The sequence below is a fragment of the Magnolia sinica genome, chromosome 5, assembly GCF_029962835.1.
Source record: "Magnolia sinica isolate HGM2019 chromosome 5, MsV1, whole genome shotgun sequence".
Lineage (NCBI taxonomy): Eukaryota > Viridiplantae > Streptophyta > Magnoliopsida > Magnoliales > Magnoliaceae > Magnolia > Magnolia sinica.
In genome coordinates, this window is record NC_080577.1 from 34,181,059 (window position 1) to 34,207,064 (window position 26,006).

General features: G+C 40.4%; 2 protein-coding genes across 6 annotated transcripts; both read left to right on the forward strand.

The window, feature by feature from the left end:
• The first annotated feature begins 252 nt into the window (after positions 1-252).
• LOC131245932 (protein CNGC15b) lies at positions 253-15,705 on the forward strand. Of its 5 annotated transcripts, XM_058245724.1 has the most exons (11): positions 254-558; positions 1,270-1,509; positions 2,846-3,395; positions 3,811-4,023; positions 4,575-4,864; positions 4,965-5,076; positions 7,071-7,307; positions 9,177-10,598; positions 11,503-11,539; positions 13,491-13,548; positions 14,323-15,705. In XM_058245724.1, the coding sequence occupies exons 2-8, from the start codon at positions 1,481-1,483 to the stop codon at positions 9,873-9,875; spliced, it is 2,130 nt and encodes a 709-aa protein (XP_058101707.1). In that variant the 5' UTR covers positions 254-558; positions 1,270-1,480; the 3' UTR covers positions 9,876-10,598; positions 11,503-11,539; positions 13,491-13,548; positions 14,323-15,705. The 5 variants fall into 5 exon arrangements, with proteins under 5 accessions (XP_058101708.1, XP_058101707.1, XP_058101705.1 ...); XM_058245722.1 differs by having other exon boundaries at positions 13,491-15,705; XM_058245723.1 differs by lacking the exon at positions 11,503-11,539.
• On the forward strand, positions 13,692-15,164 carry LOC131247021 (pentatricopeptide repeat-containing protein At4g02750-like). Its single transcript, XM_058247466.1, has one exon. It carries the CDS (start codon positions 13,692-13,694, stop codon positions 15,162-15,164), a length of 1,473 nt encoding a protein of 490 aa, XP_058103449.1.
• Positions 15,706-26,006: the final 10,301 nt, after the last annotated feature.

Sequence of the window (26,006 nt, forward strand, 5' to 3'; positions counted from 1 at the left end):
GGCCTTACAGAGAACCTGACAGGACCGTCCGTCTCTAGGTAGGTCCAAAGAGAAGGAAAATAAGAAGTAAACGCTTCACACGTGTCGTCGCGTGATTGGTCAGGATCATGTTACGTAGTCAACTGGTCATAGCTTTCAAGGCACGGCTCTCTCTTGATCTCTCCTTTGTTAGGAAGCTCCTGGATCCTTTTGAATGTCATTTTCTACAAAAATCCATTGAAATGTACTAAGACAGTCAAAAAGTTGGGTTTTGCTTTCCAGTTTAGAAAGAAGTCTCCTTTAATTTACTTGCAAAAATTCTTTTTTAAAACGAGAAAAAAAAAATCATTTTTATACCTAATCTCCAAAAATCATTTTTTTCCTCAACTTCAATCCCTGTTTAGAGACAGTGGTTTTATGACATAAGAACGTGATTTTTCAGACGAAATTCTGCTTTCTGTCAATTCGCTTTTATCAGAACCTTCAGTTATAAGAGAGAGAGAGAGAGAGAGAGAGAGAGAGAGAGAGAGAGAGGATTTCTACATGCAGAAATGTTCAATGTTCTGGAGTTCAAAAAATGTAAGTCGTTTTTTCATGCATTTTTCTTTTAATTATTCATATAAGACTATTTCAAGTATCTTGATTTGAAGGAGTCTTGGTTATCATGACCAGTTCCTCTCTCTCTCTCTCTCTCTCTCTCTCTCTCTCTCTCTCTCTCTCTCTCTCTCTCTGTTTGAAATTGCTTCTTAGCTGAATTACTGTAAGAAAATTTGATCCTTCTCTTCCAATTTGTCATTGGATTTCAATATTCAATCCATTTAACACACTGCTCTTGTTTGATTTGAAAAACTTAATTTGCAGCTTCTGTTTTTTTTTTCTTCTTCAATTTCTGCCGAGATCGAATCCATTTCAAATTGCGCATTTCTTCATTTCTGTTATATATGATATTTGCATTCGAACTAGACCCATTTGTCAATTCATCAAATTGATTTCTTTTCAATCAAACTCAATTTTCCATGGCATGCAAAATCAAGAAATTCAGAGGAGATGAAGGACTCTGGGAGGTGGGCTTTTTAGAATTAGTATTTTTCACCCATCCTGTGAGATTTTTTTATTTTTTATTTTTTTTTTAATTTTGAATTTCGGGTTTCTTTTAGATGTCTACGATGCAGTCGAGAATCTATAGATTTTATTTGTCTCTGATATTTGTCTTTTTGGAGTTATAAGCTTTACACATGAATTAAGGAAATGGAAATTTCAAACTACAATCACATGTTTTCGCTTTTACAGAAAAGTAGAGAGTCATTGCATCCTTTCCTCCAAGTTGGCAGTCTTCATTCACGTGATTCCTGATGAAGGTAGTTATTAGTTTGTCGCTGAGTACTGACCATCGTGTCCGTGCCACTGATCAGTGGACTTGATATATCTGAAGATCTTGCTTTCATTTGTGGTGCATCAAAACTTCTAACCAAGGCAGAAGTTGGAATTTCAAATCATAGCCATGGCTTATGGTAATTCAAGATCTGTAAGGTCAGTCCTATTCCCCTTTCAACAAGTTTTGGATATTATGATAATGTTGAAAATTAATATTTTAGTTCAGTTGTATTGTTCAAAGGATTACAGGTTATTCTCTTCTCCTCTCTCTCTCTCTCTCTCTCTCTCTCTCTCTCTCTCTCTCTCTCTCTCTCTTAAAATTTATTTTATTTTAATTTTGAATCTAGTTTTTCAAATGAAGATTTTGTATGATGTTTTCCTAGTTCAGTGGAAAATTTTCTAATTAGGTCCAAACCAAACTATTGATGACCGACAAATAGGGGAAGTATAGAAATGTTCCATATTCAAATGAAAAGGCCAATGATAAAAGGATTAGGATCTTTCAACCTAGGAGATTAACTTGCATTCGACTTCCATGGTGGGGCCTGTCAGATCAATGCTCTGGATCACTGAAACATGGGTCCCATCTGTACAGACATCAGCTGACCATACCTTTACTGAGGCAACAAATAGTGATGAGATTGGAGTGATAAGATTTCCAATTGACAAGCTGGGTGAGAGAAATGGTTTACGATGTCTTGATGAACTTTTAGTTCTACATCTGCTAATGATATGTGTCGCAGATACATAACTACAATTGAAATTCAGTTCCTTGAAGAAAATTCATAAAACCCATTGGAGAGTATTTCTTCCCTTGAAACCATTGAGACAATTAAGCATTGCACGAAAACCACAAACGAAGAATCATTTCTAGTTTTCTTGCTCTGTCCATACCTTCTTAAGTAGATTTCTGCACTAATATCCACAATCCTTAAACATATGTTTCTATGATTTTTCATTAATTGAGGTGAAAGCCATTTGACAATAGCAACAAATTGCAGCCAAGAAACTGGAAGTGTCCAAACGGGTACACTGAAACTAAAAACAGGAATCAATGATCACCATGGTTATTGACTAAAAACCTGCATCACAAAAATCAACTCCAAAAGGATATATAGGTTGCGTTTGGATGCTCAACTGAATTCATTTGAAATAATTCAATTCGTTAAAGTAATAGTGACCCAAGTGGCACTAGCCTCGCTCCATATTCATGACGTGGGACCGGTCCCGTAAGTTCAAGTCCAACTTGAAACACATAGAATTGCAATTAGAGGTTGCTCTTCATTACAGCTTAAAATGATCCCATCTCCATTTTGATCGAGTCCATTATGTTCATTCAAATTATTGCAATTCAGTTTAACTGGTAGGCATTCGTCCTGAATCTTTGCAAACCACTGATATTGTTGAAGTTATTTCTTCTACACTTTAAAAAAAAAACCCATTGAAATGATCTGAGTGATGAGTTTCCTGTACCTTTCCTATAAATTTTCAGATTCCAAGATGATCTTGAAGTTGCACATTTCACAGCATGCAAGACTGATAACATAATTAAGTGGACATACAACATCGATGCGGTGCAAATACCCAAATCAAGTCCGAAGAAGGTTGATGGGCCACAGAAGGGGAGCCGGTCTTTAAAAGCTAAAGTACTATCGAGAGTCTTCTCCGAGGACTATGAGAGAGTTAAGAGGAAGATCTTGGATCCTCGAGGAGCCGTCCTACATAGATGGAACAAAATGTTCCTAGTAGCCTGTTTAGTTTCTCTTTTCGTAGACCCTCTATTCTTTTACTTGCCGGGTACTCAGGAGGACATCTGTATAAATATAGGGACCCCCCTCGAGGTTGCTCTCACGATCATACGCTCGGTAGCTGATGCATTTTATATGGTTCAGATTTTCATCCGGTTTCGGACAGCTTATGTTGCTCCCTCCTCTCGTGTATTTGGGAGAGGAGAACTTGTTATTGACCCTTCGAAAATTGCCTCGAGGTATTTAACCAAGGGATTTTGGATTGATCTCATTGCTGCATTGCCGCTTCCACAGGTATGCACCTAAATACCCTTTTCCTTCTATTAGTCTTAAGTAATTCTTGCTTTAACTGTAAATAAAGGGTGGATTAGAATACAAGAGAACAAACAAACTATCTGATTATGTAAAAGCTCAGTCAACTCAATGAGGGGTCCTGCATTGAGTCTACTGGAACTTGTCAGAGTACTCAATCGAGCTTTCCGAGCCTGAAAGACATTTTGTGTTTTTTTTTTTTTTTTTGAGTAACCCAAGTTTCCATTGAGCCAACTCAATTCAGCATGTTTCAAGCCAAGTTCGGTAATTCAAGTAATGTATCGTTCATTCACAAAATGTCATGATCGTACGACATGATAGTGGCCTGTTTCTGTTAATAATTACCATCGGAATGTCTTTAATGGTTTTTCAATCTTATTTGTGATTTATATTTCAGGTGTTAATTTGGGCTGTGATTCCCAACCTAAAGGGTTCAATGATGACCAACACTAAAAACGTCCTTCGCTTTAGCATCATTATCCAGTACCTCCCGAGACTGTTTCTAATCTTTCCGCTTTCATCTCAAATCATCAAGGCGACTGGGGTTGTTACTGAAACAGCATGGGCTGGCGCTGCATATAACCTGATGCTCTATATGTTGGCAAGCCACGTAAGTACACAAATTTTCAGTTATGAGGTCGACCTGGTAAAACACCTGTTCTTGGCAAAATGCAATTTACATTTCGTACATTGGTCTACTTATTTTTTGGTGTTCTGTTAAAGGGTTGTATGACATAATCAATACTAATATGTATTTTGTTCATGTATTATGACATTTAAATCTGAAAACAGAGAGGTCTATTAGACATCATTTCTCACTTGATAGCTGTAATTCATGTTACAGTCTCTTTGTTTACATATCTACGACATCTCCCTTAATTCCGTCAGATATGCATAATCGTAATGACTTAAGTATCTTTTTGATCATTTGCTGCTGTTGGAAGTGGTAGCATCTAACCTCAATTCTGGCCTTCATCAGCTCTGTATGACTTGTATTTTGAACTTGAGTAGGTACTAAAATGGCTTGTAAGTTGAGGTGTCTGCTTATGTTGATATGTTCATTAGCATACCCTTCAGTGCTTATGTGATGTTTTCATTGCTGTGTTCTACAACTGTTTCTAACTTAAAATGCTTCTAATTTATTCAATTTTCTTCTCAAAGGTTCTAGGAGCATGTTGGTATCTCCTATCCATCGAGCGCCAAGAATCATGTTGGAGAAAGGCCTGCAATCTTCAAAGCCCATCCTGTCAGTATAGGTTTTTCGATTGTCGACTGAAGGATAGTGCGAGGGAAATGTGGTTCAAATCGAGTAACATCACAGACTTATGCAATCCAAGCAGTAGCTTTATTCAATTTGGGATTTTTGCGGATGCATTGACCTTCAACATTACATCCTTGGGATTTTTCGATAAGTACTTCTACTGCCTTTGGTGGGGCTTGAGGAATCTCAGGTAATGTTCTAACTTCATGGGTATTTCCGGTTATGTATATACATGAGAAAGGTTTTATTCATCATGTCCAACTCATGGATGTTTCTATCGATGCATGCAGCTGTTTGGGGCAGAATCTTTCGACAAGCACTTATGTCGGAGAAATAAGTTTCGCGATTATCATTGCAATTCTTGGGTTGGTGCTTTTCGGATTGCTCATAGGGAATATGCAAGTGGGTTCTTGCCTTTTCATGGATATCTCTCAATCTATTCTTTATGCATCTACACTCTATTTTCATAAGTAAATCATTTGAATACTTGAATGCTATTTAAATGTGCTTGTTGGACTAATAATATTTTAGACAACATACATATTTTCATGCCTAAAAAATATGTAGGAGCTTATTTAACTTTAGAAACTGATGCACGAAATTCAGTTAGAATGTTCAGAAACTCGGACTTGATTCAGAATTTGATTTCTCAACATCCAAGATGAAAGACTTACTGATGTTATGAGAACTTCACCCATTCAGTGATTGATTAGACTTTTTTTTGTAGATGGAGTTTGGATTGAGTACTTGAAGCTCAGCCCAACTGAGCCTGATCAGATGAGTCCTGTGATAATCGATGAATTTCAAAACATTTGTAAGAGTCGCATATTCTGTAGTAATATAACCAATCTTTTCATAATGTCATATCTTTTCTATAACCGAGTCAACCGAAATGAGTTCCGAGTCTATTTATGATTTTCGGACTATCTTCAAAACAAAGTCATCTCCTAGACCAGATTAAGTGGAAAACTGTTATGGGTTATCTCTGCCCAAATTCTACAATAAGAGTTTTGAATCAGCGTTTCGAGCCTAAGCAAATCAGAGTTGATTAGAGCGATCTTCAAGCATCGTTAATAAACTCATTGGTTGAGTCAGAACTCAATCGAGTCAACTCGACTTGGCTACATTCAGAGCTGAGTTGTCCTGTAACCTCAGATTGTATATGACGTTGGAGGGAAATTCGAACACAGAACCCCTGATGGGAAAGCAGGGCTACCAACAAGTAACTCTTGTGCCTCCCAACTATCAATTTTAGATATTTTGATATTAATTATTGCATTAAAAATTCAATATTTAGTATAATAAATATATCTAAATTTAATTCTGCACTATTGAGTTGAGTCAAATAAAGACTCGGTCAGGTCTTCGACCCCGACCGGGCAGGATGTCAAGTCGAGTCGAGTTTTTGAAGTCTGGTTTGGAATTAAAAGAAGAAGAGATAATTCTAACATTTAGAACAATGCCATGTTCTAACCTAGTTGAGCTGGACAGATCGACCGATTGAGTTTTGATGTAGAGTGGGTCACGGACATTTTCATGGCGAAGATGGACCAGAGAAGACCTGATCAGAGGCGGAAGTGATCCAGACCGTCAGAACATTAAAACAAGTGTATCTTACAAACCGGAATGAGTTTTTCGACATATAATAGATTTTGGGGTAGGAGAAGCTACTTTAGCCAACCAACCCCACTATGCTGGGTACGCCGGATTTGCGAGATTCCATCAGATCGACGGTGGAAAGTCCATTTTATTTTCATTTTTTTAGTATAAATAGTAAGTTTTAGTTCGATCATAACTTTTGATCCTTTGAGTTTTAAGAGTCGTGCCAACATGAAAAGGGCTTAGAAAAATTAGGAGAATAATGTGGTTAGGCTAAATTGGACACTTACTATTTTTGGTTGAAAACCATGAAGTCTAGTATGAATGATGACCGTCTATAAATAGTAAGTTAAGTTTTTAGGGAGTTTGAGTTTGAGTTTGATTCTGAAACTTCTTCATAAGTTTGATATCACTATTTAAAGGATTGTAAATTCGTTTTTATAATCAATCATTTTCTTTTCAATTTTATTAGAATTTATTTCTTTTTTATCCCTTGTGGATTCGACGAATCTCTATGAGGAGTCTAGAAACTCCATGGATTCGGAGTAATTATTCCCAGAGGAAGACAATGATCAACCTCATCATGTCTTCCCTGCATCAAGTTTGGTGATTTTCCTTCATAATCACCCGTCCCAATCAAACTGAGTCAACTCGACAATCTATAATTTGATCAATGAGTTTTTTCATTGTTGAAAACAAGACTATTTCTGAACTGGCTACACTGAAAATTGAAATGGTTTGATGTTTCACCTTTAAAACTAAAAATCTAAGTAATGACACTACTATTCATCTAACAGACGTATCTCCAATCGACGACTGTCCGACTGGAAGAATGGAGGATCAGGCGAATGGATACCGAGCAATGGATGCGTCATCGGCAGCTTCCACTGGATTTGAAGCAATGTGTACGTAGATACGATCAGTATAAGTGGATAGCAACTCGAGGAGTGGACGAAGAAGCTCTTCTCAGCGGACTCCCCATCGATCTCCGGCGAGACATCAAACGCCACCTTTGCCTCGATCTCGTACGACGGGTACGTTTGAATCATTACCATACTGCATCTATGCATCTGTTTTCGATCGTATGTATGCATGTATCTGAATACGTATGATGGCATTGGTGTATTCATACCAACCAAGCACACATGCATAAATACATACGTATGATGAAGAGTCATACACATCATATACATGCGTAGATACAAAGATAGGTTAGGGTATCAGACAGGCTTAGAAATGGGTTGGGTGGCTAACAGATAGGGACATTGGACCCGGCTTATTGCACTCGGGCCCACAAGACCCGGATACTAATGGATCGGGTCTGAAGCTGAATTCTAGACCCAGGTGTTAAACGGGGGCGTGTGAAGGAATTCCCTCGATCTCAACCTGACAGTAGCCATTTGCATCCTAGGGCCTCCTGCGCACGTGCAACACGTGGTTAAACTGTTCATTCAAAGGTTTGATAGTGAATGGGCCACACACCAATAATACACCGTTGGATCAATCCTGGGATGGTTAGGATGGAAGCGGATTAGATGTTACCCATGTAACACCTAGTAGGTGTTTCCCTGACCGTGGGGCCCACCATGTTGTATGTATTGTATATCCATGCTGTTCATCAGTTTTTCCAGCTCGTTTTAAGGCATGGTCCCTAAAATGAAGTAGATCCAAATCTCACGTAGACTCCACAGTAATTAAGGAATGACATTTCCACCGTAAAAACCTTATTACGAACCACCAAAGTTTTGAATGAAGCTGATATTTATGTTTTCCCTTCATTCAGGTCTTTGTTACCTTATCAACAGGTTAGATGGAAAATAAACATTACAGTGGGGACTAGAAGGTTTTTAATGGTGACCGTTCAATGAATACTGTTTCCTGTGGTGTGGTCCACTTGAGATTTAGATCTTCTTCATGTTTATCTCTATGCCCTAAAATGAGCTATAAAAACTGATGGACGGAGTGGATATACAACACATACATCAGCATGGGCCCCACGGTCAGGCAAACCCCCACTAGAATGTTTCCAGGGTAACACCTAATCCGCTCCCGGTTAGGGTAGCCTGATAAAGAGAGTTTCGGTTAGCAACCAATCAACGGCAGTGCCTATGAGATGTATGGTTCAGATCATCATACACGTGTGCAAGTGCGATATTTATGGTAGATGACAAGGAGGCACGTTTTGCGCCTTGGGGCCATTGTAGCTCATTCCTCATTTGCCTATCCATACAATAAATAATAGATGAATGAATTCATAGAATTTCAGTTCATTTCCCTCCTAATGCTACACGTGGTCAGGACTGTCGTTGTGGTGGGCCACACATGGTTAGGCCAGACCCCAAAGTGTAGGGAATTGGACTGTTGTGGCCATTGATCAGTGGCCTGCAAAAGTAACATTTAGAAGCAGTGATCCACATTTAACTAAAAAAAGTCCACAAAATTGGATGGTTGGAATTGTCCACAAGCTGGTCCATCCAATCAACGGTCCTAATTAATCAGTAGAAATGTTTACAAACGTGGAGTTGCGTGTTATATATGTATTTCTCATAACAACATTTTAACCAGAATAAAGGAATTATATATACTATCCTTTGGCAGAGTAAGGTTGACTGTAGGGATCCAACCTACCACGTTCACATGGCATGCATGCAATCAATCTAGACCGTTCAAACTCCACTCTTAACTCTTAGGGGGGAGCCATCTAGAAACTGCAATGATTGGATGATTCTAACCGTCTCATTTGTATGAGCAGTTATTATCATCCAACAAATACCACACCCCATCCACAATGTACCATTTTGAACGGTCCAGATCGACATGCATGTATGACCCAACATAGCCACCCAGAGTACAGAACGATCCCACGTGCCATACCTGACGTGGCATCACCGACGTGGACACAGGTCCCGCTCTTCGACCAGATGGACGAGCGGATGCTGGACGCCATATGCGAGCGGCTCAAGCCAGCACTGTGCACCCAAGGCACGTGCCTGGTGCGTGAGGGGGACCCAGTCAACGAGATGCTCTTCATCATCCGTGGCCACCTCGATTCCTACACAACCAACGGTGGCCGTACCGGTTTCTTCAACTCGTGCCGGATCGGCCCAGGCGACTTCTGCGGTGAGGAGCTGCTGACGTGGGCTCTCGACCCGCGGCCAAGTGTCATCCTCCCATCGTCCACACGTACAGTCAAGGCCCTTTCCGAGGTGGAGGCATTCGCGTTAAGCGCAGAGGACCTGAAGTTCGTTGCGTCGCAGTTCCGGAGGCTACACAGCAAGCAACTGCGCCACAAGTTCCGGTTCTACTCGCACCAGTGGCGCACGTGGGCCGCGTGCTTCATACAAGCGGCTTGGCGCCGGTTCAAGAGGCGCAAGGACTCGGCCGATTTGAAGGCGAGGGAGAACGATGAGGATATGGTGCATGAAGGTGCACCGGAGCCTGTGGGCATGCCTAAGCCCGGACTCGGATCCAATTTCATGTATGTGGCCCGGTTAGCCACGAGCACGAGGAAGGGAGGGAGCAAGGTGTCTGGGTCAGACTCGGATGTCATTGGCACGATCAAAAAGCCGACGGAGCCTGATTTTACCGTTGAAGAAGATTGAGTGGTCATGCAAGCGTGGGGCCTACATAAGTGGTGGGCCCTTTTCTGAGATAATATGAGATGTATTGGTTTTCAATGGAGGGTGATTATTGAAGAGAGACGTAAAGTTGTATCTTTTAAATGAAATGTGATTAATGAACTGGGAGGTTTTAGTAGTGTAGGTTGTATTCTTTCTTTCTAATGGAAAATGTGGTTTGAGTAGTAGTTCGTTTTCTCAATTAATATGAACTGTTGGTTTGATTTGTATCCGACTAAGTGAAGGGTTAGAACTGTCTAAATAATGATTTTTGGTCCATGGTCTAAACACTATTACAAGCAACATCAGCTAAAAGTGTTCTAAACCATGAGGTGTGCCATACCACGTGAAGTCAAGAGGTTTTATGTATAGAGATTTTGGGATGGCCCACCTGAGTGTTGAAATATCCCGAATTTTTCAGATCAAGGGCCAAAAAGGGGTGGTGCACGTTATGGACGGTGTGGATTTTTTTAAAAATTTTTCTTCCAGGTAGCCAGGTGTTTTCCCTTTTAAACTGTTATTTTCTGGGCCACCAATTGAAAGTTTGGGATCTTCCAATCTCAAATAATTCAGTGGGAGTCACTGCATGAAGCGAAATACGTGTGCCAAGGACGCACGTGGGCTTATCAAACTCTCTTGTTTTGGCGCGTAATCTCTTTCGCTGGTAAAATCCGCCTCTTATCCCCCGTCCAAAAGGACATTTCTCAGGTATTTTATTTTATTTTTTTTCACCTCACTGTATTCCGAGTGATTTTCTTTCTTATTATTTTTCGATTGATTTTTTCGGGGTTGCCAAAAATCCTGGCGAAGCCGTGGAGTGCCGGTGATGATGAAGAGGTCCATGTCTGTGACGATGATGATGATGCCGATGACAAATGATGGTTTAGTGTGCGTTTGGTTGCACCAAATATCATGAAATTTCGTTATTAATCAGTCTAATTTGGTAAAAATTTCATGAAATTTGTGTAACCAAACATGCCTTTATATAGTATTTTTTTCCTCCTATGAGAATGGGTTTGGGAATGGTCCGTTTCTATATGTGCCCTCTACTCATTCGATAAAATGCCTGAGAAGGATGTTCCTTGCTGTTACTGTCTGGGTTGCTGCTAATTGAAGCCCTGTATCAGGTGGGACTTACATTACAGATGGCATGGATGACTTGTACAAACGGACTGGTCCTATTTTTGGCCAGATCATATCACCATGGGGCCAACCTGATATACGGATCAAATGTCAAATGGATGAACCTGGATCCAATAGAAAGCTTTTTTATGTGCACGATTTGCATCTAAGCATGTTTGAGTGGGTCCTAGTGCATTTAAGTGCAGTCCAAGTGCGTCTATGTGTTGTATTTGTAAGTGTGTTTAGGTTCATCTAAGTGAAATATACTTAGAAATTAGACCACACTCAGGTGCACATAAATGCACTTAGATGCGCTTAAACATGCTCAAACATGCTCGCACATTGTATACTCACAAAGCTTTGCATCAAACTCGGGCTCCTAATGGATAGTTGAAACAGAAAACAAGCAACGGTCCAAATTAAACAGACCAGTGATCATCATTCAAAGGCAGGCAGGTGGCTCATTCAGCATCATTCTCATTCTTGACAGGCCCTAAGGAGCGAAATGTTTAGCTCAAAAGAGAGCGGTAGAGTCGTGAACTTAACTCTTCAGATTCTTTTATATGACAATGGCAACTTCTTTTTTTTTTTTTTTAGTAGTGGAAATTTTCTCATTTGTATAAAGTGGTATTTTCGTCATCCTGAATTATTTTGTAACTTACAAAAAGAGGCTGAAAGAATTTTGTATCAACCCTTCAAACTGTTGTGTAGTGTAACATAGACAAAACATATTGACAAATTAAAATTGAACATGGATAATATTAAATATATGCCGGTCCCAAAATAGATGGGACAAGGCTATGAAGATGATGATGTCTTTCAAAACAAAAAAGGCTATGAGGATGATGATGCTATTAAATATGTTCCCAAAATAAATTACTATAGGGCAATAAGAGAATCACATGAAAATTTGTGAAATTCATAAAAGAGGCCAGATCTGCTACGAAGCTTTGTAGGTTAATCATGGGCTTGACGGGTCTACTTTGATGTGTGCATGACATCTAATCTGTCCATCCTATGTATTCTCTCATGCTCTCTTTTGCATAAAAAAATCAGGCTGATCTAAGATTCAGCTGGGCCACGCCGTGTGGCTCATTTGGGTTTTGGAATGGCCTGGTTCTTTGGGGTGTTCTTCTTTCATCCTGGTGGGGCACAACGTCTCATGGATCGGATGGCATATGCAAAACATGGTGGGCCCTGCACACAATCTGGAAAGTTTTAATGGTGGATGTCCCCATCTAATTGTTTGCTGTGATGTGGCCCCATGGTGGGCCTTGGAACTACATTGGTCCACTCCTGAGGTGTGCCATGACATTGGAAACAGGTGGGCGGCATAGAAAGTTCCCACTATGATTTTTTCAACTGTACATTTGTTTAGTAAACAATTTCCTGACCTGATTAATGAACTGACCCAATTCTTTGGCCAGGACATCAACATAGTGGGACCCTCATGATGGATCAATTGGATCTTAGCCATGTTGGCACAAGTGATTGTGTGTGCATGACTTGCCCTTACACTCATGCGGGCTTAGCAAAGCTCATCTAAAAGACCCGCAAGAGTTGTTATGCCACTTACAAGTATAAACATGTGAAAGAATGTTAGGTGCACCGAAGAAACTTCACTCTTAACATTAGCAAACGATCCAATGTTAAACAAACCAAAATGAGCAATAGTGCTCAAATAGAATGGCATGAACATGTTGTGACTGGATCTAGAAATGGTTAGAATTTGACAATGGAGTCATGAGAGAACTTGCCTTTACTATTTGTGGCATGACTAAGAAAGATATTAGTCAATGAGATAACAGTTCTTTTTCTTTTTTGGTCATGTATTGAGAATTAATTACAACATTGTCTCACTTACCAAAGAGAGGTTATGAGGTTATCTATTTGAATTGAGGAATTAGTATCTCTTTCCTGATGTATATTTCACATGCTCAATAAAGTTGATGGTACTTTTCAAAAACTGAAAAGAACATGCAAGAGAAGTCTTCTCACTCTTCGTTGATAGAGCCTGGATCAAATACAAAACTTTATTAAGTTAAGATTAACATACAAGGTGCATCTAAGTGCATTTAAGTGCTGTCTAAATGCATATGAGTGCATCTAAAAGTACATTGCACTTGGATGAATCCGGACACACAAACAGTACTTAATTGCACTTAGATGAACTTTGACACACCTTGGCGCATTTTATATTTTAACTTGCAAAGTTTGTATCGGATCCAGACCCTTGCTGATAATATGTAGGCAGAGCAGTAAGAAAAGCAATGTCCTTTTCATTGCTGGTGAAAGTTCCATGTCAATTTCATTTTAAATGGAAAGCTATTTAGACTTGGACTCTCAAAAGAAGTTGTGGTATCCTGCCCTCTGTTAGAATTTTTTCCCCCTAAATTGAACAATTCTCAACATAGAGTTTCCTACATGCTTAAAATAAACACTCTGTAATATCTTCTACCCTTTTAAAAACTTGTGCAGGATCTCTCTTTTCCAAAGTGCCAATCACACTACTGGCAAGTGAAAGATGCATGGAGAGGTAAGGAACCCACCATAGAGCTGATACGGTCCTTTTCTTTTCTGAAACATCAACCAGAGCTCATAGGGCCCTTACAAAATGAACTTCTTAAATCTAAGAGGATGGCATACCCAAGACAAAATGGATGTGTGAGAATTAAAACCATGCATAAATCATGCCAGTTTCTTTGTAAGAAATATGTAGAATATATTCATAGTCTCCAGAATGTGTATATTTTGGACAGACAATTGGTAGAGTGTGTGGACAATACAGATTTGGTTTCACTGACCAAACAGATATCAGCTTACTCACAGAAAGGGAAACTTGATGATGCAAGAAAAGTATTTGACAAAATGGCCCATCGAGACTCTGTTGCTTGGAATGTAATGATCAGGGGTTATGTTGAGAATGGGAGGATTAGAGATGCTCGGGAGATCTTTGACCGGATGTATGAAAGGAACACTGTTTCATGGAATTCCATGATCATGGGTTATGTACGGGAAAGAAAAATGCATGTTGCACTGAAGCTGTTTCTAATGATGCCTCTGAAAGATAAAGATATCATCAGCTGGACGACTATAATTTCAGGGTTTGCTCAGGATTCGGAACTTGCCAATGCATGGCAACTTTTCAAGCAAATGCCCGAACATAATCCAGTCTCCTGGTCATCAATCATTTCAGGTTTTCAACAAAATGGACTCGCAGCTGAAACTTTGATCCTTTTCAAAGAGATGTTGTCGGTTGGAACCCAACCCACTCCCCATTCGTTTACCAGTGCTTTGGCTGCTTCTGCAGATTTAGAAGCATTGTCAAGAGGTCAGCAGCTCTATGCTCAAGTACTTAAGAGAGGATTTGGGAGCAATACTCATGTAGGGAACTCAGCTATCTCTATGTTTATAAAATCGGGAAGTTTGGATAATGCCAGGGGTGTTTTTCATGGCATGCCTCGACCAGACATGGTCACATGGAACTCAATGATTATGGGATATGGGCAGCATGGTTATGGTCCAGAGGCTATCATGGTTTTCCATCAGATGCAGAAAGCAGGCTTTCAACCTGATCGAATCAGTTTCTTGGGTGTCCTTCATGGATGCAGTCACTGTGGACTTGTGGAAGAAGGATGGCTATATTTTAACAGTATGGAGAAGGATCATGAGGTCGCCCCAGAACCTGGGCACTATGCTTGCATGGTTGACATCCTTGCACGTGCTGGGTTGCTCAAAGAGGCAGCTGAAATGATTGACAGGATGCCTTTTGAGCCTGTTGCTATCTTTTGGAGGACATTGCTGAATGGCTGTAGGATCTTCAGGAATTTGGAATTGGGTGTTTATGCAGCTGACCGGGTCTTGGAGCGTGAACCTGATAATACAGCCGCATGCTTGATGGCTATGGAGATGTATGCGGCTGTTGGGCAATGGACAGAGACTGTGAAATTGAGGAGATTGATGAGGGAAAGAGAAGCAAAGAAGGAACAGGGATGTAGTTGGATTGAGATAAAGGGGACGACACACTCGTTTACCACAAGGGATGAAACTCACCTTGAGTCAGATCTTATATATAAGATCCTTGACTTGCTAGCATATGACGTTGCTGGCTGTTGGATTGATTTTCTTGAAGAGCTGAAAAGTGGGTATTGATAATTTTGGTTTCATGGCAACACTGTTATTCCATAGTTCTAAAACTTGCTCACTTGACTTGAAACTCAGCTGTGTCAACTCAACTCGAGGAGATATTTCGAGGAAAGTCACTGAGAAACTCGGTCACGATCATGACCGGTTCTGAACTCAGCAAGACTTGTCGAGTCAGCTTGACAATTCAGCCAACTCGATATGACTTGGAGTGAGACTTGAACTGAGTCAGTTGCCAAGTCAGGGGCCTCGTAGTAATTAAAAAAAGAAGAAGCAGCCATTGAGATTCAAACCTTCGACAGTGCATTGAAAATGTAACTGTGTTACCAGTGTTCACTAGCTGAAACTTTGCTTTTCTGTGCAAAAATGTGTGATTTTTAAGTATTTATACATACTAAAGAGCACAATTATATGTTATAATATGGAATAAAGTTAGGACTCGTTTGAGTTGTAGAGTCAACTGGACCTGTTTGGACATCAAGTCGAGTTGAGTTTTCAGGTTTTTGAACTATGGTTATGCAGCTTTGGTAATCATGATTTATTTTGCTCTCTTGGTATTAATTTTTTGATAGGTATGGTTATGGAATCAAAACTGTGGCTGGAAGACTGTATGGAGCGGCAAGATGTGGGAGGGATCAACAAGGCCATTTTAGGACGTCGAGTGTTGAGTAACTGAGAGATTCCAGAAGAGTAGATTGATCTATATTAGAAGATTTGTGCATTATATTACACCTCTATTCGCTACACCAAGTAGATTCAGATGTTATGGAGCAGTTGAGATTTTAAGGTGATAGAGAGGTTGGGAATTTAACCTCATGATTCAACAGGTAGAGAGGTTGATTGAGTTACTGAAATTCTTAAAGTTGAAGCATTTGAGCCATTTGAGAAATGGTTCTCATTAACCAAATAGGGATTAGAAGTTGATGGGAGGTTTGCTAAGCTCACATGCATGTAGAGCCCTCCCCATCTAAATTCAAGTATGTATGCCAATACAGAATACTTGTGCAAGATTTGAGCTTTCCATAAGGTGAGACACACTGGTTAGATCTTATGGCCCAAGTAAAAAAAAAAAAACCTGGCCGTTTCACTCCTAAGTTGGGCTAAAATGTAGATGGGTAAAACAACTTTTTCCTGGTCTTCCATTTGCTTTGTACATTGTGGCTCACTTGAGTGAAAACAGCATGATTTTTAGGCTAGTGTGACCCACCTGACAGAAATAATGGATCTTGATCATGTGTTTCATATGGGTATGTGTGCTCGTGTGTAGATGGGCAGGGCTCTACACGTGTGGGCCTAGGAACCTTGGTTGATTCTGGGTCCTTACTCTTGCTCAGGTGGTAGAGTCTTAGGACTTTCAACACCTGGTCAAGGGTTCGAGTACCCATAGGTGGTGAAATTCCACTTAGGCGTGAGTGTGTGGGGGTACGTGTGCATGTGTGTTAAAAATTAATAAAAATAAAAATAAAAATAAATAAATAAATGAATAAATAAAACACCTTGGTTGATTGACTATTAGGGGTTGTTTGGCACCATGGATTGAGGGGATTTCAAATCCCATCAAACCCCCAGGTTGGACCGGTGCCTAGGTTGTAACACTTGGTTGGCTGGGGTGGAGCATAGGCATTCTGGTATGTTTTATGGTATTGGGTGCTTCTCCCTATTGCCTGGCTTGTTCACTCTCTGAATCCTGGTTCATGGTGATGGGAGGTCTAGAATGTCCCCTAACAAGTCCTTTGTCTCGAGCTTGCATCATGGCCCATGTGGGTTTAGTAGTGGTCCTCCCCACTGTTTGGCTTCCTGTGACAAATCGGTTTAACGATGTCTCTACTTTGGTTACCAAATAGACAACCTTGTTAAGAGTCCAGACAGGCTGCATCTTGACATGATCTTGTATAGCCTTGCGTAGTTTGCTCGTGAATCTTGCTACTTGTTGTGATTCAGTCTCCATTAACTCGTTACATGAAGATAAGCAGTAAAATCTTTCCACATGATCATTCACCTTATAGCTTCCTTGGTGGCAATTTTGGTACTTTTGGATTAATACTTGATTCTAGCCTGCTGAAAGGAATCTTGCTCGCTTCAACTTCTTTATCCACAGCTAGGTTCTTATTAGTACCTTCGATTGTCGCATCTTGGAGAGTTGGAGTTGCTCCCATGATACTTTGCTTTTTTCTCCTCAAGGATCTCCATGTAATTGAAGAATTGCTTAATATTTGCAAATTAGTCGAGGAAGTCCTTGATGTGAAGCTGCCCATTAAATGAAAGGAGATCTACCATAAGTTGGAAGTCCTAATCTTGTCAAATTCCTTCTCGCTCTTTGTGCTAGAGGATAATAAGGTCCACTTCCTTATCATTAGACTCGTTTTGCCAAAAGTTTGCAATCTACAATTTGGTATGGGTGTTGGTTCTGTTGAACCACGAATTGGCCAACTGCAAGCCCCTCATTGGTTGTGGGTCATTTGTTGCCACCAATTTAGTTGTGCCCATTGGTGTCAATCAACTAAGCAACCATTGCTTGCAACTCCTCGACGGTTCTCTGCATGGCACCGAACTCTGCCCTAGCTGCTAGTTGATTCTCTAGAACACTGTCCAAAGAATTGTTGCCACTTAATCTGCTGTTAAAGGCTAACAATACCGGGAAAGACCTCGCTCTGATACCAAACAGCATAGCTGTTAGACAGGTCACATGCCTTGTATAGCCACATGCCTTGTATAGCTAATTTCCATAGATAGATGATTCTGTCTTTATTATTTACCTTGTATAGATGACTGTAGATCTCTATATATTCAATCCCTTTGGGTTGTCTCAAATACAAGAAAACCAAAGGAGAATCGCTTCTCTTTGCTTTCAGTTTCTCTTTGCTTACATGGTATCAGAGATATACCAATCTCAGTTGATCTGATCCGACACCACCATCTTCAGCTGCACACCCTGATCCGGCACCTCCTTCAACATTGGCACCACCTCTTGACAAATCTGGCCTTTACTGTGCTACCAAACCTCTGCGGCACCACCTCCAGATAGATCCAGACCCCTGCTGCGTCACCCAGCCCCGTCCGACCACCCCTGCTGCGTCACCCAACCCATCCGACCAACCCCAGCTCGTTCGCACACCCGGCCGACCACCCCCAGCCCATCAGCACACCTGTCCGACCAACTCCAGCCCATCCAACCATCCCTTGGACCACCCCTGCTGTCTCCGACCACCCCATCTCCGTCAGCACGCATGCATGCACGCCCGTCTAACCAACCCCAGCCCATCTGACCACCCCCAGCCCATCTGCTCACCCCATCTCCGTCCCCACGCAAAATCCCCAAGTCCCTTTCTCCCTTGTTGTTGCTATTGTTGCTGTTCTATTGTTGTTGCTACAAGGTACCTCCTTCCTTGCTGTGGTTTCCATCCATTCAGATCCATGGACAAAGACTCATGTACAGAGGCCCTACGCTATAGTTTCGATGGTACCAACTACAATCTATGGGCCATCCGCTTTCAGAATTTCCTCAAGGGTTGTGGTTTGTGGGGACAAATTGATGGATCTGTTATTGTCCTCATTTCCACAGATGCCAACAAAATGGCTGAATGGGAAATTAAAAACTGGACATATTATTACCTAGATTCTCGATTCGATTGATCGGTCAATTGCTGCTGGTCTCACGCCACATTGCACTGTTGAGACAATGTGGGAGCATCTCCAGACAATTTATAAATAAAGTAATGTGGCTCGGTTATACCACCTGAAACAAGATCTGGTTCACCTTACTCAGGGCGATAAAAGTATTCAAACATTTTATTCTACCATTGTTACAATTTGGACAGAGATGGTTATGATGGATCCAAAATTTCCTCATGACTTTAAAATCTTCCAAACAATGCGCGATAGTGCGCGAGTTTGACAGTTTTTTATGAAGCCGCGTCCGAAATTTAAGCATTGTAGGGCTGCTCTCCTGAACCATAGCCCAACTCCTTTATTGAATTCGGTTATTAATGATTTATTGGCTGAAGAACAACGACTAAAAGTTCTCTCTCCCACGTCCCTAACTCAGGGATCATCTGATCTGGTACTCGCTGCATCCACCTCTACACCAAACCGTAGTTCCACTCATTTAACTTGTCGCGACTGCAACAAAGTGGGACATGTCGTCGCTCAGTGTAAAGATTGATGTGCTTTTTGTAGACAGATTGGTCATGATATTCAGGACTGCCGTTCACATGCTTATGCATCCTCTTTCAGTTATGGACATGGTTGTCGAGGTCGTGGCTGTGGTCATGCTATTTCTGCTACTTCTGGGACTATTTCTGCTACTTCTGATAGTGATACTACATCTACTATTTCGGCTAAGGACTTTCCTCATCTTTGACTCCTGCGATGCTCCAGCAAATCGTGCAGTCCCTTTCTGCGGCCGGTATATCAGGTATATTCTCATCATCTAAATGGTTCTTCGATTCGGGTGCTTCCAATCATATGACTGTTGCCGTATCCCATCTTCGCAACATTCGTCCCTACATAAAAAATTAGGCTATTTCTACTGCGGATGACACTATACTACCCATTCAGTCCATTGGATCATTGACTTTCTTCCCTTTTGCCCATCGCTAGTTCACCCTTTGTGATGTGTTTCATATCCTTAACCTCTCCTCAAATTTAATTTTTGTTGGTCAACTTATATCCAATAACTGCTTAGTCGTATTTCTTCCAAACTGTTGTTTCGTGTATAATCTGGCAACGGGGAAGGTACTTGGGAAGGGCAGGCGGCATGGTCATTTGTACATGCTGGACTTTGACCCATCTGTCACTCCGGTTCGTTGTTTCTTTTCTCCATCTTCATTAGATATTTGTTCGGCAAATAAATTGTGCAAACTCTGGCACTTTAGCCTAGCTTATCCGCATTCAGATCGGTTAATTCAGTTATTTTCTTTTGGCATGTCAGGGAATATTTTTCTTAATAAAAGTGATTTGGATTATTCTTGTTCTTCTTGTTGTTTTTCAAAAAGTAAGTGTATTCCCTTTCCTCTAAGTACTGTAAAACCATCCTCTATGTTGAACTAGTGCATACAGATGTTTGAGGTCCTTCACCAATTATGTCTCTCTTTGGGTTACGATACTATGTTATATTAATTGATGATTTCACACGTTACACCTGGATTTACTTTCTGCACTCTAAGTTACAGGTTTTTGAAAAATTCAAGTTATTTCACTCTATGGTGGACACTCAATTTTAGATAAAAGTTCAAACTCTCCGCTTTGACTCAGGGGGAGAATATCTCTCAACAGATTTTCGTACATATCTTCAGGGTCATGAGATTATTCATCAGACCACCTGTTCTGATACTCTATAACAGAACGGAGTAACTGAACGAAAAAATCGCCATATTGTTGAAACTGCCAACCCCTTGATGACAGCTATGAGTGTTCCTCATTCTTTCTGGGAAGAAGAAATGTTACATTCAGTCTACTTGATTAACCGGATGTCAACCAAAGTTCTGAACAGTAAATCTCACTACTTTGTTCTCACCGGCTTACCTTGTACATATTCCACATTTCGTGTTTTTGGTTCTGTATGTATGTTCACCTGGCATCACGTGAACGTAACAAACTATCTCCAAAATCAGTCAAATATATATACTTGGGATTTGAAGAAACTCAGGAGGATTTTCGATGTTATGATCCAATATCTTGTCATGTTCAGGTATCACGACATGTTGTTTTTCTTGAGTATATTGTCTTTCATTCATCTGTTCCTCCTCCGCATGCACCAAACTCTCCTGGTCTTACCGTCTTTCCTAACATTCCTTCTACCTCGAGTACTCTCCCTCGTCCGTTGCAGGTTTACTTACGACGACCATGTACAAATCCATCACCTATTACTCTCCCTACTTGCTAATCCAGAACCTACATTTATACGTCGTTCCGCTTGTGTACATCGACAACCTGATCGCTTGATATACTTTATATCTGCGATGAATGTTACTTTGGATACTGTATTTATTCCTACTTCATATACTCAGGCAGCCACTAATGATTGTTGGAAGAAGGCTATGGCAGAAGAACTTGAAGCATTGGATGATAATCATACGTGGGACATTGTCACTCGACCCACTGACCAACAATTAATTAGTAGTAAATAGAATTATTCTGTAAAGCTCAAATTTGATGGATCATTGGATCGATACAAGGCTCGGCTTGTAGCTTAGGGATATAAACAGGAACACGACATTGATTATGATGAGACATTTGCCCCTATGGCTAAGGTGAAAAATGTTTGTACTCTTTTGACAATATCATCCGTTCGTTCTTGGCCACTCACTTAGATGGATGTGAAAAAGACTTTTCTTCATATAGACCTCCAAGAAACAAATTTATATATTTGAAACCTCCTCTTAGCTCTTTAATCCTTGCCAATAAGGTATGTCGCCTAAGAAAGCTCTGTACGGCCTCAAACAGGCACCTCGGGCATGGTTCCAACGCTTTTACGATGTTGTTACGGGTGCTACCTTTACTTAAAGTAGTCATGACCCATCCTTATTTCTATGCACCACTGATCGTGGTATTGTTATTGTTCTCATATATGTTGACGACCTACTCCTGATTGGTAGCGATGCTGCTGGCATCTCGGCATTAAAGGAAGTTCTGAAATCATCCTTCAAAATGAAGGACCTTGGCCATCTAACATACTTTCTTGGGCTTGAATTTTCACGTTCTCAACGTGGGATCCTGGTCAGCCAGCGTAAATATACAATGGATCTTCTCGCTTTGGCCTCATTGACGGATCAGAAGACAATTCAGACTCCCTTAGAACTTAACGTTTAATATGGCTGTGACAATGATCATTTTCTTGCGGAGCCCATATTATACCGTCGTTTGGTTAGGAGTCTGGTTTACTTAACAATGACTCGCCCTGATATTACCTACGTTATCCAAGTTGTCAACCAGTTTATTTCAGCTCCTCGAACTCTTCATATAACTGCGGTATTGCGCATCCTACGGTACTTACGTGGAACTCTACATCAATCACTGTTCTTCTTCTCCACGACAATTGGACCTTTGTGCTTATTCTGATACTGACTGGGCCGGTTGCATTCTCACACGAAGATCTACCACTGGTTACTGTGTTTTTCTCAACACTTCTCTCATTGCTTGGAAGTATAAGAAGCAGGCCGTTGTTTCCAAATCAAGCACGGAAGTCGAGTATCGAGCGATGTCAGTTGCTTGTAGTGAGCCTGTCTGGTTACGCGGACTTCTTTCTGACTTGGGCGTTCATTTACAGAATCCTACTCCACTCCATGTAGATAATCTGAGTGTCCTTCAGATTGCCTCTAACCCTGTTTTCCATAAACGAACAAAACATATTGAAGTTGACTATCACTTCATTTGAGAGAAGTTTCAGTCTGGGCTCATTTCTCTTCCATATGTCGCATCACATGATCAGATTGCAGACATTCTCACCAAGTCCCCCAGTTCTGCATGTCACTCATTTCTAGTTGATAAACTATTACTTGTCGATGATCAATATAGTTTGAGGGGGGATGTTAGACAGGCCATATGCCTTGTATAGCCACATGCCTTGTATAGCTAATTTTCATAGATAAATGATTTTGTCTTTATCATTTATCTTCTATAGATGGCTGTAAATTTCAATATATTCAATCCCTTTGAGTTGTCTCAAATACAAGAAAACCAAAGGAGAATCATTTCTCTTTGCTTTCAGTTTCTCTTTGCTTACAATAGCAGGTGCATGGATAAAGAGAAGATATCACCATCTTCTCATCAAGAATAACTCTTGAATATATAAAGAAAAATCTCTAAAAATGAGAGATAAAATTGATATTATTGATGAAAAGTACTGCTTACAAACATATCTGATGGTCTTCTAGAAGTAAAAGAAACTCCACGTCTAATCTTACCAAAACTTATAAACCAGCTTGTGATGACCAAAACAAGGACTCTAGACTATAATTGGACTCTTAAACCTTAAAAATAGCAAAGATGGAACTTGCTAACATAGTAAAGATTATCTACTTGAAGTCTTAATATAACCCTTAAAATAATTGAAATTTGTGAAGCTAGTTTAGGGCCGACGAATCTTGGGTGGTTGGTCAGGGCATAAAGCTCATCAATAGCTTTCCAATCAGGTATTATACACTCAAAATGTACAAACAACCGCAAAGTTATGGTCATCAGAATCTATAGTGCATGTTCAGGCTATTTTTGCAGTAGTTCGAGCCTTTTGGCCCAATTTCTTTTGATCTTGGCCGTCTATGAATGCATCCGCTGCCTGCTCTGTTCCCAGATTTTTGGCTGCTTGTGTATTCCATGGCCCTTCTTGTTCATTGAGAAGCTAACCGAGACTTGCACAGCTATTTGGTGCTTTTTCTTTTCTGTTTGTGGGTTTTTTCGATTGCAAGCATAGGTGGCATCAGCTTGCAATCGATCGATTATCAGAACAACCACAAAGGTTCAAAAAGAAAAGAAAAGAAAAGATATGGAAGTGGTTGTGAAAGAAATGCAAGAAAGAGAGTGCTGCTTGAGTTGTGATGAGTTATTCTAGGTAAAGAAACTGTGTTAGAGAGAGATCTTTCTTACTGCTTTGTTTCTCGGACCATCTCTATAAAACTTTTTAGTACAGAAAATATAAAATGAAATATAAAAACCATCACTGAGTGCTTTCTTCCACATGGCTTCTTTTCTTCCTTTATATATATATATATATATATATATATATATATATATATATATATATTTATATATATATATATATATATATATATATATATATATACAGAGTTGTAGATGCATGTGGGTCCAACCCATTCAACAGGTCAACCCTTCATGAAAGTGGGGCACCCAAAAATAAAGGTGATCGGCCAGTCGAGTGGAGGTTTTGGTAGTTGTCTTTTGTTTTCTATGGTGTGGCCCAACTGATGGTTGGATCAGCCTAATCTTTTGTGGAATCTAAGATTTATGGTGGAGCAACGTGCTGGACGGGTTGGATGCCATCACAGGCTGGACTGGCCAGTTGGTCTTATGGCCCATCCTTCAATCGGATGTGCATGTCTTGTCTTTGAACCCAGGATTAGCTTTAAGGCATGTCCACATATTCTCTCAGAGGTTGGACCTACTAGCTTGGTTTGTTGGCCGGTCTTGTTTAGGTCATTTTGGCCTGACCCAGGTTGATTTCATGTGTAGATGTGGTTTATTCTACATGTATACCATTCATGTCCACGTTTACATTTGTTTTTTCATTTTTACAAATATTTATTTCTTTGTGCATGTGTGGCATACCTGATAAGGGGTGGACCAGGAATATTAAGTGATGGGTAGGATTGCCAATGGGCTAGGGCTAGCCCTAGCCAGGCTAAAAGGGCCTGTAATAAAAAAAAGGTTGTAAGAGGATGGTTTAACTGATCAAAGGTCCGAAATAGTTCAGTTTAGGCATTCTATCCAACCGGCAGTCGGGCAGTGCTGGGTCGTCTGGGCCATTGCAACCCCTAATGATGGGATATAAGGATTTGATCTATTTCTGGGACTCGATGGGATTAGGAACTACAGGCCCAACTTTTATTATTATTATTATTATTATTTATTTTTATTTTTTTTCTATCTGGGTTGGGCTCGGGCAGAGTTAGATCTTGGGCGTTATGGTAGGGGCTGGAACGGGCTTGCCCTCGCCTGCCCAAATCCAGCCCATTGCCATCCCTAGAACTACGGCCATACCGAGCTCGGCCATACCAGAATTTGAGATCAGGGCCTTAAATTTCAGGCCTGAAAATTAACAAGGCATTGGTTTGGGCAGGCCGTAGCTGAACCTGTTGACACCCACAGTCACAAACTGTGGAAATAGGGTGTCTCCCGGTAGCAATTGTTAAAGCCCCTTGATACATATCGATATGTCATCTTCTAATGGGTTGAGCTTTTAGAGAAAGTGCTTGTTTGACTTAGTGTTAGAGTAGATGGTCAAGTGTTCAAATCTCATGGTTGTTTGATATAGTATCAGAGCAGAAGGTTAAGTGTTTAAATTCCAGGTATGAGTTTTGAGTCAATTGGGCGGTGAAAATTCGGGCCTCAACATAAGCTCGGGCCCAGGCCTAATCCATGGGCCTACATTACAGCCCCAAGCCCGAAATCCAGCTCGAGGATCTGGTTCGGCATCACAAGTCAGAACTGGAAATAAACCCGACTCCACTCGACTCGGTTCGACTCAGTCAAGTTGCCCCTTGACTCAGGACAGAACGAGTTGGTCTGGGTCACGGAATCTTCCATAAGAGTGTCTCGACCGTCTGATCTATCTGAGAATAAAGTAGCAATTTGCTAGCTGGTTGGCATGATATGATGCACTTAACATGACCGTACATTAAAAAAAATGAAAAAAAATGAAAAAAAGAATTTTGACCATCTTCATACTTCAGAATTTTGATCAGATTGGTGAGAAAATCCATTTAAAAGTTAGTAGGACACAAATATAAAGAGACATACAGATGATCCAGTGGACTCATAGCACTGCATGCTATGGTGGTCCTAGTTGCATTGGGACACTTGGACAGTCCAATCGACCAATCTAGACAGTCCATTAGTCCAATGCCCATTCTATGGGCTACTTGCAAAGAATTACACTGATGGGATGAAGCAGTAAGTTGCCTTCTCTTTTATGGCCATCCATTTACGCAGCTATGGATGGGATGGCTAGGATTTTCAGCTAAAATGATTTTTTAGAATCATGAGCCATCCATGAAAGAACCCAAACAAGTAGATTACTCAAAAAATTAAAATAATAATAATAATAATAATAATAATAATAAATCTATTTTTATATAAACCTTCCATTTTACTAGTCCCACAAAATGGAAGATCAAA

What these genes read in the sequence shown, in the direction of transcription:
- LOC131245932 (XM_058245725.1), top strand. Translation starts at nt 1,481, where the DNA reads ATGGCTTATGGTAATTCAAGATCTGTAAG. An exon ending in CTGCATTGCCGCTTCCACAG is followed by an intron (nt 3,396 to 3,810) that starts GTATGCACCTAA and finishes TTTATATTTCAG; the next exon opens with GTGTTAATTTGGGCTGTGAT. An exon ending in TGCTCATAGGGAATATGCAA is followed by an intron (nt 5,077 to 7,070) that starts GTGGGTTCTTGC and finishes TTCATCTAACAG; the next exon opens with ACGTATCTCCAATCGACGAC.
- LOC131247021 (XM_058247466.1), top strand. Translation starts at nt 13,692, where the DNA reads ATGCATAAATCATGCCAGTTTCTTTGTAAGAAATATGTAGAATATATT.